At 41.3% G+C, this 17,664-nt stretch overlaps 1 protein-coding gene across 2 annotated transcripts in view; it reads left to right on the top strand.

Annotated features, from left to right (window-relative positions):
• Positions 1 to 17,664, top strand: part of RPH3AL (rabphilin 3A like (without C2 domains)) — a 2,297,739-nt gene that overhangs the window by 1,186,052 nt on the left and 1,094,023 nt on the right. For both annotated transcript variants that reach the window (XM_044054286.1, XM_044054287.1), the window contains exon 5: positions 102 to 188. In XM_044054286.1, coding sequence (XP_043910221.1) covers positions 102 to 188 — 87 coding nt within the window. The remainder of the gene's footprint in view (positions 1 to 101; positions 189 to 17,664) is intronic.

The raw sequence follows: 17,664 nt of genomic DNA, 5'->3' as shown, positions 1-17,664 counted from the left end.
GTTACTAAAATTAGTTATGAGTAGAATTGTAATAGTATTTGATAAATGTCTGCTAGACAGTGAGTGGATCTGTAACACTTCTTTTCTTTCTTGATTCATAGAAAGTCTGCACCAAATGTGGAATTGAAACATTCAACAGTCAGAAGCGATCCCTCTGGCTTTGTAAGATTTGCAGTGAGCAAAGAGAGGTAAAACACTTAATAACTTAATGTAATGTTTAACAGAAGACTTGAGCAGAAGTGCTTAAAGGAACATGACATATTGCAGCTTTGTTCTTGTCAAGAAAACTTTAATGGGAGAGTGAATGATGTTTAATTGTGCAACTCCCTCAGCATTCTGTTGCTAGAATGCCTGAACCTGAATCTGTGACACATTCCATTTCATTAATTTTGTCACTCAAAGGAGGCAGTGGTCTCTGTTGAAGACCAATATATTATCAGACTTCTTCATTCCACTGTATCTATATATTTAATTTTTTTTAGTAATGATTACAGCAATTCCTGTCAGATAGTCTGCTTTGCTTAGTTAACTTGCTTTATTTATTTAAATATTTATTTAACTTTTTTTAGTAAGGGAACTGGTTCATAGGTACTAAGCTAGCTTCCTTTGTGGGCCATTTTAAGCCTGGCCAATTTCACTTTTGTTGCTCAAATTAACTAATCCCATTTAGTGTCAGTTTGGCCTTACCATCATGATCAAGAGTTAAAATTACTATATTACCCGTAATGGAAATAATTAGGGTCATACCACAGATAATTTGAGGGGACCAGTGTTTGGTATAAAGCACTTAGGATGTACCTTTCTCCATTTGTAGTACAGGGAGGCAGTCCTGGAGTAAATATTCTGTGCATTACTTTCAGTCATGACCTGGCCAAAGACAAACATTTTACATATGTGTGTGTGTGTGTGTGTGTGTGTGTGTGTGTGTATATGTATGTATATATATATATATATATATATATATATATATATATATATAATTATGCTAATTAATATTGTGATATGTATATCAGTATTAAGCAGTGACAGCATCGTGCCAAACATATCCATTCTACATACTGATGAACTACTGAAGTAATTTACTATTACCAAAAGATATATAGATATATTTTCATGCTTTTCTTGTGGTCTTGCAGAGCAGATAGCAGAATCATTAAAGAAGCTTGTGCTATGGAATGCAGTGTCCTGTTAAGATACATTAGGTCAGAGAAAATACCTAAACTATCTATACAGCAAAGTGAGCTATTTGTAATACTTAGGTGTATCTATAAGTATCTCTGCAGGTACGTATAGGTGAAATGGTTTGCTTAAGCTGAGAAAATATTTTATGGTTTGAAGATGATGAAGAAAATGTCTGGAAGAAGGTGCTTTACATACAGTATATTTTGATAAAAAAGATAAGAGCTGAAAAAGAAAAGAAGTAGAATGTAGGATTAGCACAGAGAGAGAAGGACATAAAACAGATCGAAGAAGCAGAGGTGAAAGCCAGCTCTGACATACAGCAGGATGAAGCCCTGACTATGGTGTAGGCGACTGGGGTTTGAATAGCAGCTTGGGCATCTGTAGGAGCTTGTCAGGAAGAAATGGGAGTGAGCAGCCTTTGATGGTGTGCCCCTCCTGGGGAGTGAGGTCTCTCTGACTCACCATTTAGATCACCTAGTTGGAACACTGTGTGTTGGCCTACAGAATATGTGCTGCCATTGAGATCTGAAAATGGAGATGGCATATATGTGTGTGTGTGTCCTATGGAGGGGGTGGTGAGTAGGCTACTCCCACCACCTGATTCTTACCACTAGGGAAATTAATGAGCCGATTGGGTTTCCTGAACATGAACAAATGGACTAGAGGGCTAATCCCCATGGAATGAATGGGCAGGTTGGCCTGAATCCAAAAGACTTCCTCTCAGTGTAAGTGATCACTTCCACTGAGACCAGGCTGAAAGCTGGTGTTTTGGAATTTGGCTCCCAGTGAAAGCCTGTTTATAGATAGGCCTTACACCGAAGTAAGCCACTTGGACTGAGAGCAACTCTTTTGGAGTCTGGCCCGAAGTGTTTTAAATTGCTCTTTACTGTGTGGACTAGTAGTTTTACCATCATTTGCTGCTTGTCTTCCCTGGGAAAGAGACATAATTTTCGGCTTGACCATGGAACAGATTACCAGTCCCATTGTTGGTCCTTTTCCAGCCACAAAAGGAAGTTAAACAAACAATGTTTGCCACCACAGCAGGCAAGCAATTTGCCTCAGGTACAGGTGGGTGACTCTGCTGTGGCCGTTTGTCGTACTTCAGACCACTCTTTTTTTACTCTGGGTCCCTCTGGACTAGCACCTACAGCAGATATGGACTGTCCTCTGCTGCTGTTGGAGTCCCCTCAGTGGACAAAGGAGAGTCACTCTTGTCGGTCCTGGGAGTGGAAACAAGGAAAGTTTCCTTGTTGTGTCAGTGGGGAAGCTGCTGCTGCCTTTAGTAATACTGTTGGCCCCATTTTCCTGCCAAAAAGAAACAGAAGACCAAGCATGCATCTACTCCTCCTCAAATTTCTCTGGATAGGAGTAGTTTACTGGGACTGGCTCAGGGTTTAATTAAGACTTTTGATCCTTCTTGTAAAGTAGTTTCTGGTAAAAGAAAGAGGGGCGTCATCATTTTCTGATGAGATTCAAGATTCTGAATTTGAACCGGAAGGTGCAGGGATAGATTCTTTAGATTTCTGATTAAAACTCAGATGGGAGCTCCGTTTCGGATTCTCCCTGTGGAGGTTTCTCTTTCAGTGAGACTATTGCAAAGAATATCCCAGTGTTTTCAGTGGGAGAACACTGATGTTTCTCTGTCCCTCAGGAAATACTATGAGTTGTTACCAAAGCATTTTGCAGAACCTACACCCATTCCTCCTGTCCTGTCTGCTTTAGAGGATGTGTATTTTACTGCCTACAGTTTTCCTGATAGCCAGCCAGCTGTCCCTAAAAAGTCAGATAGAAAGTATAAAGTTCCTTAATCTTTTAAAATTTTTATACACTATTCCCCAACCTGACCCAGCAGCTGTAGTTCTTTTTGACTCCACTGCTGCTTAATACTTTGATCCAGTGGTCACCCCTTGACCATTTAAGTTCCAGAGTTTATTCCAGGTTCTTTTTAGTCCCCAAAAATACATGAGACCTCAGACCAATACTGGATCTCAGCAACCAAAATTAATATGTCAAATGGGCAAAATTCCATATGGTCATGGTGCAGTCCATACTACCTCTTTTGAGGAAGGATGATTGGAATGTGGTCTGTTAATCTCCAGGACGCCTACTGTCCTTAGGGCTCAGAGGAGTTTTTTGGCTGTGGGCTAATCACTACCAATTCAAAGCACTGCCATTCAGTCTCACCCCCCTCCCCCAGTGTTCACCAAGGTTTTGGCAGTGGTGTCAATCCCTGAAACTAACCACATGTTTTTTCCAATTTTAACAGTAGCCAGAGACAATAGGATTTTCTCCTCAGTTGTCTACATAAGTTGGACACATAAGTTGGACAACTGAGGAGATTTTCTCCTCAGTTGTCCACCTGCTATAAAACACGCTAAACACGCGTTCCTGCTATAAAACACGCTAAACACGCATTTTCCAGCTTGTACCAACTCAGCACAGATCCTCGTGGTGGCCTGCAGAGTGATCCAAGCAGCAGAGAGCTAAAAGAGTGACTTTCTACCAGATATAAGTATTTTTTGTGGCTTTCCCACTGTTATTAAGCTAGCGACTGCATTTCGCCTGTTTTACTGCTACTTTAAGTGATTTCTGCATTTTACACTGTTTATTGCACTTTAAGTTACTAATTGTTGCAAATTGTTTCTGTAGGCTACACACTAAAGTGCGCTAGCTGATTTACAGCATTTATAGCATTTACTGTCTGTTTTTTTCCTTATCTCTGTAATAAAACAAAAAAATCTCTTGTTTTCCCGCCTTACTGAACTAGAGTAGTCCAGTTTCAGAGTTGCTGATCCCTGGGCTTTGTTTTTAGTTCCTGTTACTGATCCATTGCCTTATTAGGAAGGAGGGAAGTTTCTTTGCTTACCAGTGGGAGTGGGAAGCACTGAGCGGCCTTTTTGTCCGATTTGGTGAAGTTTCAGCCAGAAACTAGTAGTCCATTGGTCGTTTTGGGCCAATTCCTAGCTCCCTTCAGCCCCCTGCTATAAAACACGCTAAACGCACGTTAGCGCGGAGTTGCCACTGTTGCACACAAGAGCAGCGGCGGTTAAACAAGGTTAAACTATTCGGGCCATCTAAATTCCACTCTTCAAATTTTCCCTTAGAACTACCTTCCTCGAGCTGTACTGCTGATCTAACCAGCATATCCTATAACTGAAAAGTTCATCTCTACTTGATTCCCAAGTAGACTATTCTCTATCTGTAAAGCCTAGCACTTACTCCTACAGTACTTGCACCTTGATAAAGCACTCTTATTATAGATAGTACCCCACCAGCCTAAAACCCACTTCCCCCGGAGTCCTTTGAAGGTCTCTTTATCTACTACTTCTAGTATGTCGAGGGATCAGTTGCTAGTGTCCTCTCCAGCTCAACTGGTGAACCTGGGAATATTGAGGCAATGTTACAATTGCCTCATGTACACAGACAATCCTCTCCTTCTCCCACAAAACACAAATACATGCGAGAGATGCAACTATACGGCCAAACTGGAGGCTGAGCTCTCTCAACATAGGACTGGCAAGACCAGACAGGAGGAGAAGGTAACCACACACAATACATACCCAGTCACACATGGTACCATCACAACTTCAAATCATACACATACTCACACTAAGACATACTCGGAGGCTGTGATCAAAAATTTACCAAAACAGCAGAGGCCACCAAAGCAGACACCCAAACAACTACCACCTCACGACCCAACACATGCAACACATAGACCACACAGTCAGAGTGTCAAACAGTCACAGCCCTTAAGGCCAAACAAAATGCCAGACACACTTGTCATTGGTGATTCCATAGTCAGACACACTGACGTCCCGCTCACCAGACTGAGTAAGGAGAAGGTCACAGTAAGCTGCCTGTCGGGCGCTAGAATCCGCCACATAACGCAAGCACTCAGGTCTCTCAACAGCAGGTACAAGTACGACTCAGTCATTGTCCACGCTGGTGTCAACGACCTGAGACGTACCTCCTTGGACTACATGAAAAGGGACATCGAGGAGCTCTCCGATTATGTAGCCCAGGCAGGTATGACCCTGACCTTGAGCAGTATCCTACCTTCACCTAGAATGATGCCACAATACAGTGATAAGATGATCAGCTTTAATAATTGGCTTAAATTCTGGTGTCATTCAAAGGGGATCCAATGTCTGTCTGCCTGGGATGACATGCTGGACAAGCCACGCTGCTTCAAGGGATGGCTTGCACCTGTCACCCTGGGCTTCGGATATTGGCAAAGGCTCTTGCCACCCCATAGTGCCTTTTTAGGCAAGGCTCAAATTCTAAACCTACCACCCTAGAACATCAAAAGGAAAAAACTAAGGGTAATGCTGCTCAATGCCAGAAGTCTCAATCTCAAGATGCACGCACTCGAGGCCCTTCTCAATATGGAGAACATCGATGTCTGTGCTGTGACAGAAACCTGGTTCAAGGCTTCTGAGAGCACCCCAGCACTAACAGGTTTCACCTCATATCATGCGTTCCGCCCCCAAAATCCGAACACCAAGAAAGGAGGGGGGGTGTCCATATTCATAAAGGACACCCACACCTCAAGGTTGGTGGCAACGCAATGCATCGGAGACCATCCAGGTGCAATTAACCATAAGCAAGACTGCTCTGCAATTTGTAGCATGTTACAGGCCACCCTCTCAAACTCAGGAACCTCACATGGCCTTCCTGAAAACATTGGAGGGGATAAATGTATCTCCAAACACCATCATACTAGGTGACTTCAACTACCCTAATATAGACTGGGAACACTACTCAAGCCCGAACACTCTAACCCAAAGATTCCTGGAGTTCATAAACTCAAATGCCATGGAACAACTAGTCACCATCCCCACAAGAGGAGAAAACATACTTGATCTCATCATCACGAACATGGGATCAAAATGTTCAACACCGGAAGTATACCCCTCACTGGTGAGATCAGATCATAAACTAATCTCGCTGGAGGTCCTCATCCCGCCCCAACCTGAAACAAAAAAGACCACAGTGAAAAACTTCTCAAAAGCCGATTTCACACTTCTAAAAACTAGTGTGGTCTCCTTTAAGGCCCCAGAGCCAGTGGTAAACATTACTCAAACCACTGAATCACTTACAAATGCCTTCTACCAGCACCTACAGGACTGCATGGATCAGGCAATCCCAAACAAAACTAAGACTCTCTGTACCAAAGGCAAGCGTCCAGTCTGGTGGACCCCAGCCATAAACAAGCTCTACAACAAAAGGAGGAAGCTACTACAAGATAGAGCAAAATCCTTGAAAGGTAAGACACCTTTGATCATTATAAGTAAAAACTAAGAGCTCTCATAAAATCATCCAAGGCAAATTTTGAGAGAAAAATCGCCAAGGACTCTAAAGACAATCATAAGGCCTTCTTTAGCTATGTTAGAAACCTAGGAGGAAACTCCCAGATATGTTCAGAATTAGTTCAAAATGATGTGAAAATTACTGAACCTACACACATTGCTAACATACTGGCTGACAGGTTCAGTACAAACTTCTCCCTCCCCAAAAGGAGAGATATCTATTCCAGAGGATTGTAGCCCCCCAAACATCTCCAACGCCCAGGTGAGAACTGCCCTCACTAAGGCAAAAAACACAGCATCCATGGGACCGGATGGTGTCCCCGGCTGTGTGCTTCATGAACTCAACGAGGAATTAAACCCACAGTTAGGACAGCTGTTTAATCTTAGCCTCACCTCAGGATACGTACCCAAGGAGTGGCGCACGGCGACTGTGGTCCCACTTCATAAGGGCGGTGCCTCCACAGACCCTAGAAATTACCGCCCCGTTAGCTTGACAAGCCTTATCTGCAAAGCCATGGAGAGGATCATAATGGAACTCATAAATAAAGACATAGGGAACTTGCAGACTTTGGATCCAACCCAGTTTGGCTTTGTCAAAGGCAGATCCTGCCTCTTAAACTTGGTTGACTTTTTCGAGACAGTCACCAAGGCCATTGATGAGGGAAAGGCAGTCCATACAGCCTACCTCAACCTGGCAAAGGCCTTCGACACAATACCCCACTCAGGTATCATCGAAAAACTCATCAGCTTGAATGTAAACCCATACATCACAAGATGGGTTGCAAACTGGCTAAGTGACAGAACCCACAGGGTCAGAGTTGCTGGAGCCATGTCAGACTCAAAGCCTGTCACAAGTGGTGTCCCACAGGGCTCAGTCCTGGGTCCACTCTTGTTCGGCATCTACTTTTCTGAAGTACAAGCAAACACAGGAGGGTTATGGCTGACAAAGTTTGCAGATGACTGCAAACTGGGCGCCATAGTTGAAAACACATCTGACACAGATATCCTCCAGAAGGGCCTCACAGAAACGGATAACTGGTGCCAGAGCCATGACCTGAAGTTAAACGCCAAAAAATGCATAGTCATACCCTTCGGGAAAAGCAAGGTTACCCCTAGCTACCATATAGGTAGCAATCCACTGAGCACAGAAAAAGTCATCAGGGATCTGGGGACCCAAGTTGACAGTAGCCTTTCGTTTGACACTCATGTTGCTAAAGTAGTTAGGAAAACCTTCTATATCGCCCACCTGATCACGAAGGGATTCACATCTAGATCAAGGGAGGTCATCGTCCCCCTGTACTCATCACTCATTAGACCTATGATTGAGTACAATGCCCCGTTCGGAATGTATCTGACCAGACACCTGCTGCAGCTTGAAAGGCCCCAAAAGTTCCTCACCAAAAGGATAAAGGGTCTCAAAAATATGTCTTATGCCCGACTGAAAGAACTCCAGCTCCATTCAGTCTCATACCGCTTGCTCAGAGGTGACCTGTGCCTGACATATATGGCCATGTCAAACCCAGATTTGATGAATATGCTTCACCTCAAAAAATCTAGATCCCTCAGAACCACAAGGGCAGGAGACTTAAACCTTGACACGGTTATAAATAGAACATGCTGGAGGGACAGATTCATCACCCAGAGACTCCCTATGCTGTGGAACAAAATCCCGGTACATGTGAGGCAGAGCACCTCGCTGGCCTTGTTCAAGAGGAATCTTGACCAATGGATGGGAGATCGCAGATATACCCCAGGGATTACTTCAGTGTCACTGCTTGACAGAGGCACAGAAAAATGATAGGCATAGTTTTTATTCAAACTAAAGGGGTGGCGAAAGCCACATAACTATGGGCTAGGCTTATAAATGCCCTTGGGCAGATAGCCTAGTATGAACCTATGAACCTATAATTTCTTGTTCTCAGAAGGAATCAACCAAACCAGAGCAAATGGAAAATATTTAATATTTGGGCATCTTCAAAGGCTATAGTCTCTTTCTCAGCCCATTTTCCGGCTATACTGGATTTTCTTTCTGAACATTTCTTTCTGAGGTTCCAGTTACTCCACTATAAAACTCCAGATGGCTACCATCTCAAATTTTTACATAGGACAGGACAAAGTGATTTGTCTAGTACGTCACTTAGGGTGACCAAAGCTTTCCTTAGTGGAATGTTTTTATTGAGATAACCTGTTCAAAGTCCAGTTCCATGAGTCTATATTAGATGAATGAATGCTTAAAATGTTGAGTACGACATACTTGACAGCTTTTAAGCAAACGTTCATCTAATCGAAACCCCAGTATATCAAAACAAGGAGTTTTGAAAAGTTATAGTTGGCCAGCTGTCAGGAAGCCAATGGCTGATGGCTACAATGTACTGTACACCATTGCAACCTCCCAAAAAAAAAAAAAAAAAAATGGACAAACAAAATACTAAGTATACTTAAATATGCCAACTCCGAGATCGCACCACAGTGGAGGACTGTCAGAACAATTACATAGGGTGAACGTCGAGAACTCACCACAGTGGAGGACTGCAAGAACGGTGAGACTCAGTGAATGTTCTGACATCAGCTGTTGGCTTCCTCACAGCTGGCCAACTGTAACTTTTTGAAACTCCTTGTTTCGACATTCTCTGGTTTTGCTTAGATGAACGTTCGTTTAAAAACTGTCGAGCATGTCATACTCAACATTTTAAGCATTCATTCATCTAATAGGGAACCCATTTCCACAATGGAATGTTATAGCTTAGTACAGTCATTGACCTAGAAACCCTTTGAACCTGCAACATCAGCAGATATAACATTTTCTTCAAAGACTATTTTTCTGATTGACGTCACTTCAGCAAGATGAGTCTCAGAACTACAAGTGCTTTCTTGCAAGCTTCCCTTCCTTGTTTTCTACAAGAATAGAGTGTCTCTGAGAACTAACCCATGCTTCCTTCCAAAGGTGGCATCAGAAACAAACTTAAACCAATAAATTGATTTTCCTGTATTTTTTTTCAAACATTTTTACCAAGGGTGAACATACCCCTCCATACCTTAGAGTTCCATAGACAACAAAAATTTTATTTACATTGTACAAAAGACTTTAGAAAGTCAGACCAGCTCCTTCTCTCCTTTACCAAGCCTTAACTAGGGCAACATGTATCAAATGTTCCACTTTCTTGGTGGCTGGCAGATTGCATTTCCTTCATTTGTAAGATAAGAGGGTTGTGTCTACATTCTAAGCTTAAGGCAAACTGTAGCAGAGCATTGGCTACTTTGACAGCATTTGCAAAAAGGGTACCTGTTGGTGACACGTGTAGCAGCAACTTGGTCAGCAGCTCATACCTATATGTCCCATTACATATTGGATGTGCAGTCCAAAGCTCGTGCATCCTTTTGCCATTCTCAGGAATATACTTTCTTGATTCCAACCAGGCCCTTTTTAGGCATCTTGGGAATCTGTCCCACATTTTGAATTAGATGAAAATAGACAAAATCGGAAATGAAATTTATGTACTCACCGTAAAGCTAGATCTGTGTTGCCCTATTGCCATGCGGTTCAGCATCCCTCCCTCCTTCCCCCTTCCAAATTGCCATTTTACATCACCTGGGATTTGATCAGACCTTGTCAGGTCTCATGTCTATTTTCAGTTCCACACCTCATGCCATAGTGGGCATTGCTGTGGACTCCACTTTTTATTCCCTCTTTTAGTCATTTGAGACATTATAGAATTGGTCAGCAAACACGATCTGAAACTAGGAGGAGGGAATTGTGGGTAGGGGAGGAGTCAGAGCTCTCAGAACAAATGTTCTGGTATAAGGTGCTTATGTCGGATCCAACCCGACAACCCACACATTGAACCGGACTTAAGTAGGACAATTTGGATGTATCATTATGGTAAGTACATAAATTTCATTTAATTCCAATCCTACTCTTTCTAATAAGGATGAGAAAATTATTGATACCCATAGGATAAAAATGTATATTTCTGCAAATTTGATTTTCAGAATTTTGAATTGTCAGCTAATATGATGAGGTTTATCACAGACATTTGTGAAATGCTGTTTGCAAATCAGTTATTAGATATAAAAATTTGATTCAAAATTACCACAAGGAGTAATGGATGTGTACAATTATACATAGCAGTTACACACAGATGGCAGAATTATGGGTTTTCAGCAGGTGTTCACAAGCCAGTAGCTCACAACATACCTGCTCGCTGCCACTTGCTCAGAAGCACAAGTGCTCGAGATCCCAATAACCCTGTCTTCCACTTATAAATATCCCTCCCCACATCCAATCCTCTACAGCTGTATAGCCCTAATCTAACCTTAAAACCCCCACCCAGTTCTCAACCTGAGTCCATTTTCCTACAACTTAAGTCTTTACTGCCCCTCCATAACCCTAAAGTCTCCGGTTGCTCTCTAAACATAAACTCTCCAACCTCTTCCATAATCTAAATTCCCCAATCTCTTTGTATGTCTAAAACTCCCTGCTCCCTAACCCTAAAATCCATGTCCACTCCCCCTCTCTTCTCTTCACATGGCTTCTTGCCTGAACTCATATTCGAGTTTGAGCATGAGCAGCAGCCTGCACAAGCTACAGAGTGCTTGAGCCCCTGGACTTGAGTGCCTGTATTGCTCACAAGAATTATAAAAGGCAATTACACAAAGGTGGAAGAAATGAAACTAAATGACATTTACAATGCAGAGTGAGATTAGGTATATGCAGGCATGAGTTTGAGTAACTATGTACAAGCATAAGGTACCATATATACAAATCAGTAGATTTGCTTCTTACAGCAGCAGGATGAATACTTGGCATTTACAAACACATTTGACTTAGATTGAGTTTCTTTTCTAGTTAAAAGGCACTAGGGATTAACCCTGAGATATGAATTTGAAATAGCACAACTGAGTATGTAATAATACAAACTGAGCATAATACTCAGTAATTTAAATGAAAAAGCCATGTCAGGTTAAGAGAGATGTCTAATCCTGAAAGTTCCACACCCATTATCCTGGAAGGAGCTATAAGTAGCTTTATTGACATAACATTGTTTTAGTTTGGATTTGAATGTTTCCAGTGTAAGTTGTTTCCTCATTTCAGTTGGTTGGTGATTTCAGAAGGAGGGCAAAGGTCAGAGAAGGCTCCCCCCCAAAATGGTTTTAGACCATGGCCTAATGATGCAGATTGTGTTTCCTAAGTTGTCTCTGAGGTTGTAGCTTCTTGATCCAGTTAGCAGTGTAGGCCATGAGGTAGATAGTGAACTTGATTAAGTATGTTAAATAGTAATGAGCTGAATAGAAGCTTGGCTCTACATTTGACAAGCAGCCGGTTGAAGCCTGATAGTAAGTTGCAGTGGAGTGTACAGGAGTCTGCAAGGAGTACAAACATACAAATTTTATTTTCAACTACATACATGTTAGAGGCTGAGTGGAAGCAGTGATAGGGAAGCCCATATTTGATTTTATGAAGAGTATATTCCTTACTAGCGGGTGACGTCCTATGAGAGACAGTATGTGAGTAAGCTAGTAGCACTGTTTTTGTTTAGTAAGAGTTTTACTGATGACTATCTGAGTGTCAAATAGTTTTGTTGAGATACATTTGCTATGGTGCTACCAGAGTTATCTGGCAGCATTAGTGGGGGGAGAACATGCAGACTACGCATGAGTGGAGGCATGTGATTACCTCAGGTATGATATGGCATGCCCTTACTCCAGAGCATGCACATGAAGTTGCCAAGGGGGGCACACCTAGGCCAGCATCAGAAAAAAAAAACACTATGTCTGTGTGAGTAATGGCCTGCCTATAATTGGTTTTCATGTTCAATATAGGGAATACATTGTTTTGATCAGTAGTGTCAAGGGAGAAAGCTGGCAGATATGCAGGTAAAAATATAAAACTAGTACAGTTTGTTACTTTGCTTGGGTTGAAGCGAATGTCTACATAGTATAAAATAAATGAAGAAAAGGATGCAAAGTTATACAAGTGGTGCTTTCTAACAGCTTGGTCTGCAATGTCTCTTAAAGTAGATTGTACTTTATCTATTATGAAATACTTCAGTCAAAGGAAGTAGTGATTGAGTGGATTGATGCATGGGAAGTGCGGTAGGCAGTATGTGAAATTTCATCTGATAGTTCATTATTTCATGTTCAAATAATCAAAAGTTGTCAGCATATCTTATGAAACATGTAATGGTGGCAAAAAGAATTAATTTAGGAATCAAAAAGACTAAGGTTATGCATGAGATAGGCTTGAGAAGGGGCGTACAATGAATAGCTGCCATGCAGTAGTTTCTGACTGGTTGTTCCAGTAAGAGGAGTGTCCAGAGTTAGTATATAAGGTACACTAACTTAAGGAGGGAGAGTGACTGGGAGAGATGAATTTCCCATACCTCCTGCCTGCCTCTGTGACACAGAAGAATGGCGTCCTGAGTGTGTCCTAGGTGACTAGAGCTTGATTAGTGGTCCTGGCACTGGAGGAGCCAGGCAAGGAGGGGAAAGAGCAGGAGTGAGGGTAGGTAGCCTGCTCACCTCTCCATGAAAATAAGGAAGATTGCACATACTTATGGGCCCACAGGGTGGTATGATTTCCCTTCAGGAGACTAGGAAAACCACTGATATGTGCTTTGAGTTGGGGGGGTGGAGTGTCAGTCTGCTTGGGAAAACAACCTTTGTCTCCATTCTCAGCCTATTATATATCCCTTCCATAGCACCTTATGCCTATGGGTGGGTTAGGAGCATGTGCAGAAATCTTGAGCTGCTTATGATGCCTGTTTAAATGATGCAGTCTCCCAATTCACCCTGTCCTCAACAAAGGGAAATTAATAGACTGTTTGGGCTAGAGGGTGCTACAGCAGGGGCAAAGACTGTTTAGAAAAAAATATTACCCATTCTTTTACACCATGATGCAGAGGTCACAAAATTATTTAAATTCTCATCAGTCAGAGGAGCACAACATTAGCTACAATGTTTTGTGAGACAAGAGGGAGGGAGTGAAAGTGTGAGTGAGTGAGTGTGTGAGTGAGAGTGTGAGTGAGTGTGAGTAAGTGTGCGACTGAGAGTGCGTGAGTGAGTGTGAGTGTGTGTGAGTGAGAAAGAATTTGTGAGGAAAAACAGCTAGCAGTGAAAGTGTCCACAAGTAGAGGAGACACAACCTAGTGGAGGACTGGAGTTCACAGTGTGATAGATCTATATCTACGAAATGGGGAAGCAGTCTGTTAGTTGAAAGATGATTATGAGATGCATTTATTACACATGGTACTGTTGCTGCACTGACAAGTGATCTTTTGGATTGTTGTGAATATTGCTTGCTCAGAATAATCTTAGGGGTATAGTGTGCAGAGTTTGTAATCTATTTGATTTGCTCATTGAGAAGTATTCCTGCAGCCTATTATGAGTATAAGCTTCACATTTAAAATGTCTGCAGGCCACAGAACTCTCATAGAGCTTCCAGACAGAGAAGGGCATAAAAAGGAAAAATTCTATGTAAAAGTAAAGATTTGGTAAAGAGGAAAAGGTATGCAATATATAGGTGCCGGCTAATGAAAGTTGCTAACACGGTATGTCATTGCAAAGTGTTTAAAAACAGAAGTCTTAGTCTCTAATTTAAAATTTAGCATGTTCTACTAGATCATTACATGGGCTCACACCCAGTGATGCATACTGGTGAAATGGCACTGCTTTTCTCACTGACTTTACATGTGTTTTACTTAGTGTTCTCAAGCAGAAAACACAGGTGTGTTTGTAGAAAGTTCAGATATGCAGCTGATGATGGTCTATATTCTGAAATATTTTATTACAAGTTTTAACTTGCACAGCTTCTGAGGAAGGTGGAGGGATTTTTTTAAATATAAATAGGTAGAGCAAAGTGATACCGATACAGGCTGGAGAAATGCGTCGTTTGTAAGGTAAACCCACACATTTTTTATTACTAGTTTCAGCAATGAGGTTAGAGTAATACTAGTCAGCAGAAAATCCCTAGTTTATGGCTCGCAGTCATATGCTTTTTAATGATTGATCTTTGAATGCATGTGTGGTATTTTAAAAGAAATATTGGCAAATTGAGACCCAGTCCTAACAGAAGACTAGTGTTTGAATAACTAAGCAATTCATTTATCAGCTTTAACATTGTAACATTATTGAACTTTTGTGTTGTAACTAAACTCAAATGCTTATTATGCAAAAACTCTGTTAATAAATCTGTGCTTTTATCTCACTTAATACAGACAGATTTCATCTGACTGAACTGAAGGAAAAGCAAAGCCTATGTAAACAAAATAGCATCAGATCACATGCCTTATAAAAACAATCAAGCAGATTGCAGCATTTTATTAAGGGAAAGACACCAAACTCATATGGTACATGGGCAATACTGAACTGTATGTCTAAACATTATAATTGTATGTAAAATAATTTAAAACGTTTTATTAATTTTATAAAGAAAAAAAGAAGCTACTATGTTATAAATACAAAACTGATACAAGAGTGAACTGGGGGTCTTCCCTTATGGCATAGAAGAGATGGTGCCCAGACAGTGACTCGGGTGACCCTTGTTTGATTAGCAGCAGGGGCAGTGGAGTGACTGGATGGGGAAATGTGCTTCAGCAGCCAGTGCTAACTTGCGTGTTCTGAGGAGAGGGGTGTGGCATGACACATTAGTGATGCCTACTGGTGGGTAGGTCATTCAATGCTCATGGAAGAGGCCACAGCAGACTCACGCTGTTAAACAGCTTATATGCCTCTGAGATGGGGATGATGTAAGTGTCTGCAATCACTTCTTTCTCTACCATGCAGCCATTGCGAGTATGCTGTCTGTGGGATGGCTTAGGAGGGATGAGATGAAGACCTTCAGTGGACCAGTAAACTGGCCCACTCCTTCATGCCCAATTCTCACTTCCAGGGGAATGAGTGGACTGATCAACCCCCAAATGAAAAGGAATGGTGTGTATGGCTGTTTAATTCCTGGCAATTGCCCAATATTTAATAGTAATTGCCATTTTAATACTTTATTTTCCGGGGTTGCATTCATATCATCTTTCCTGATATTCATAAATTCAACAACAAAGAAAAAACTAAACTTTCTAAAAGCATTGCATTGTAATATGCTTGCCTGGAAAGTACATTAGTAGCCAGTATGGATTTAGTATCATAGTTAGTGTACTCCAGTAACTTTCTCATAGTCTTTCCTACATAGCATTAAGTTGTTACAGATCACAGTGTACAGAACCATGATAGTGTTTTCTACTCTCTAAAGGTGTGCTGAAATATGACAAAACAAGGCTCAGATATTCAGCAACATGTCTACAGAATTTACAAAATCCATGTGGGCACATACCAGATCACTTACTAGAATGAGTATAATCTAAAATAAAAATATTGACATGCTCCAGAATACTTTTTAAATTACAACTTTGCTTGTTCACAAAGGCCCAAATGCCTAAAGTTTTGATAAGAGTATTGTCAAAAATAATTTTCCATTTTTCAGTGATGCACTTTCTGATTTCTGCAGCACTAACCCTATACATAATGCTTACAGTATCACTATTACTTGCAAACTGTGTAGCTTCTGAACTGACACTTCCATTGTTTTTAATTACTAGTGAAAACCCATCTACTCTTATGTCAAAACCACCTACTTAAAAAAACATTTTTCCCATTTTGCTTTATAGCCTCTTTCAGAAAACAAACGCTCTAATCATTTTAAGTTATTCCTTAAATACCTCATCGGAGGAAGTCCGTCTAGAAAGGCTGACTGTGTGATTTTTAATCATCTGGCCTTGACATAAGTATGGATGGCCACTTAGGACATGGAGGCAGTTGGTACTGAAGGAAGTTCTCTCTGTGCATACTTGAGTGCACAAACTTGTTAGTTTGATTTGCTTTAATGGTATTATCCAAAAAAGAAATACTGCCTTCGGAAAAATGGAGTTCAAATTCTCCACAAAGTCAGTCAGTTGAGTCTGCTGCATAGAAACTTCAGCCAGCATATTCTGTAAAGCGAAATGAAATTCCTTTGAAACTCATGAAGGCAGTAATGTTCAATTTGCCGACTGACAGCATGTTTCACATGTGTCCTGTTTGTTGTAATGCTTTTAAGAAATGCATTTTCCATTGTATTACATTTCTGCACTTTGAAAACTAAACTTTGCATGCTCATAAAAATAAATAAATAAAATCAGATTGCACCCCCCCCCCAGAAATATATATATTTTCCTAAATGTTCTCACCAACTTGCTGAGGATTCATTTATAAGATAGTTATGTTATACAAGGAGTGCTTTCTAGAAGCAGTTTTCCTACCCAGAAATACAGGTTTACTAGTAAGATCGAAAGACAAAAAGAGAGCAAAAAAAATTTTGCAGGTGCATAGCAATTTTGTGCTTGCAGGATATTGTGCTTCAAGTTCAAAGCAAATACCGTTAACAGATAATGAACTTAAAATGCCGTTTTGCAAAAGGAATCACACCATTGTGTAACTTTGATTGTTAAGGGAGCACCACAAGGATATTGGCAGTTGTTGTTGTTTGTCTTTACGGCTTTTCCTGGTTAGGGGTCGCCACAGCGGAACTCCAGTCCGCTAATGATTGGCAGTAGATTTTTTTATGGTGCCGAGTCGCCAGCCCGACGCCCAACCTGCAGCGAAGGCATGCCCATTCATGCATGTCTTTCGGAGGCCACTCAACCGCGCGGAGGACATGCAGACTCCTCACAGAAGGCACTCCAACCATGAATCGAACAAGAGAACCTCTTACTGTGAGGCAACAATGCTACCACTGTACGACCACGGCTTTTTTTTATATTAGAAGTTGTAGTGTTGTAAAACCAGACATAATACCTCAGATCAGATTGTTTTGTTGGTAAGGACTGACTTTATTTCACCCAAGGAAACAGTAATGGCAGAACTAAATGGAGATAATTCTTATCTGCTGTTTGTAGTATTCTGTCCAAATTAGTTCTGTTCTGCACACTGTAGAATATCATAGATATTGAGCAGGATACCTATGCACTGTGCACCAAAGAAGCTAGTGATAGTTTTGCTGTAGACATAAGGTGAGTTAGATTTATGAGAGATGCACAAAAATAATAACTCTTGGTGACTGTACTTCATTTGTCATGCTCCCGTAATAGGAACCTGTATATCACAGATGTACAACAGGTGTCACACAAAGCACTGTGCACATGCC

Source organism: Protopterus annectens, chromosome 13.part0 (genome assembly GCF_019279795.1).
Source record: "Protopterus annectens isolate FY-2018-M chromosome 13.part0, PAN1.0, whole genome shotgun sequence".
Lineage (NCBI taxonomy): Eukaryota > Metazoa > Chordata > Ceratodontiformes > Protopteridae > Protopterus > Protopterus annectens.
This window is presented reverse-complemented; position numbering and strand designations above follow the sequence as displayed.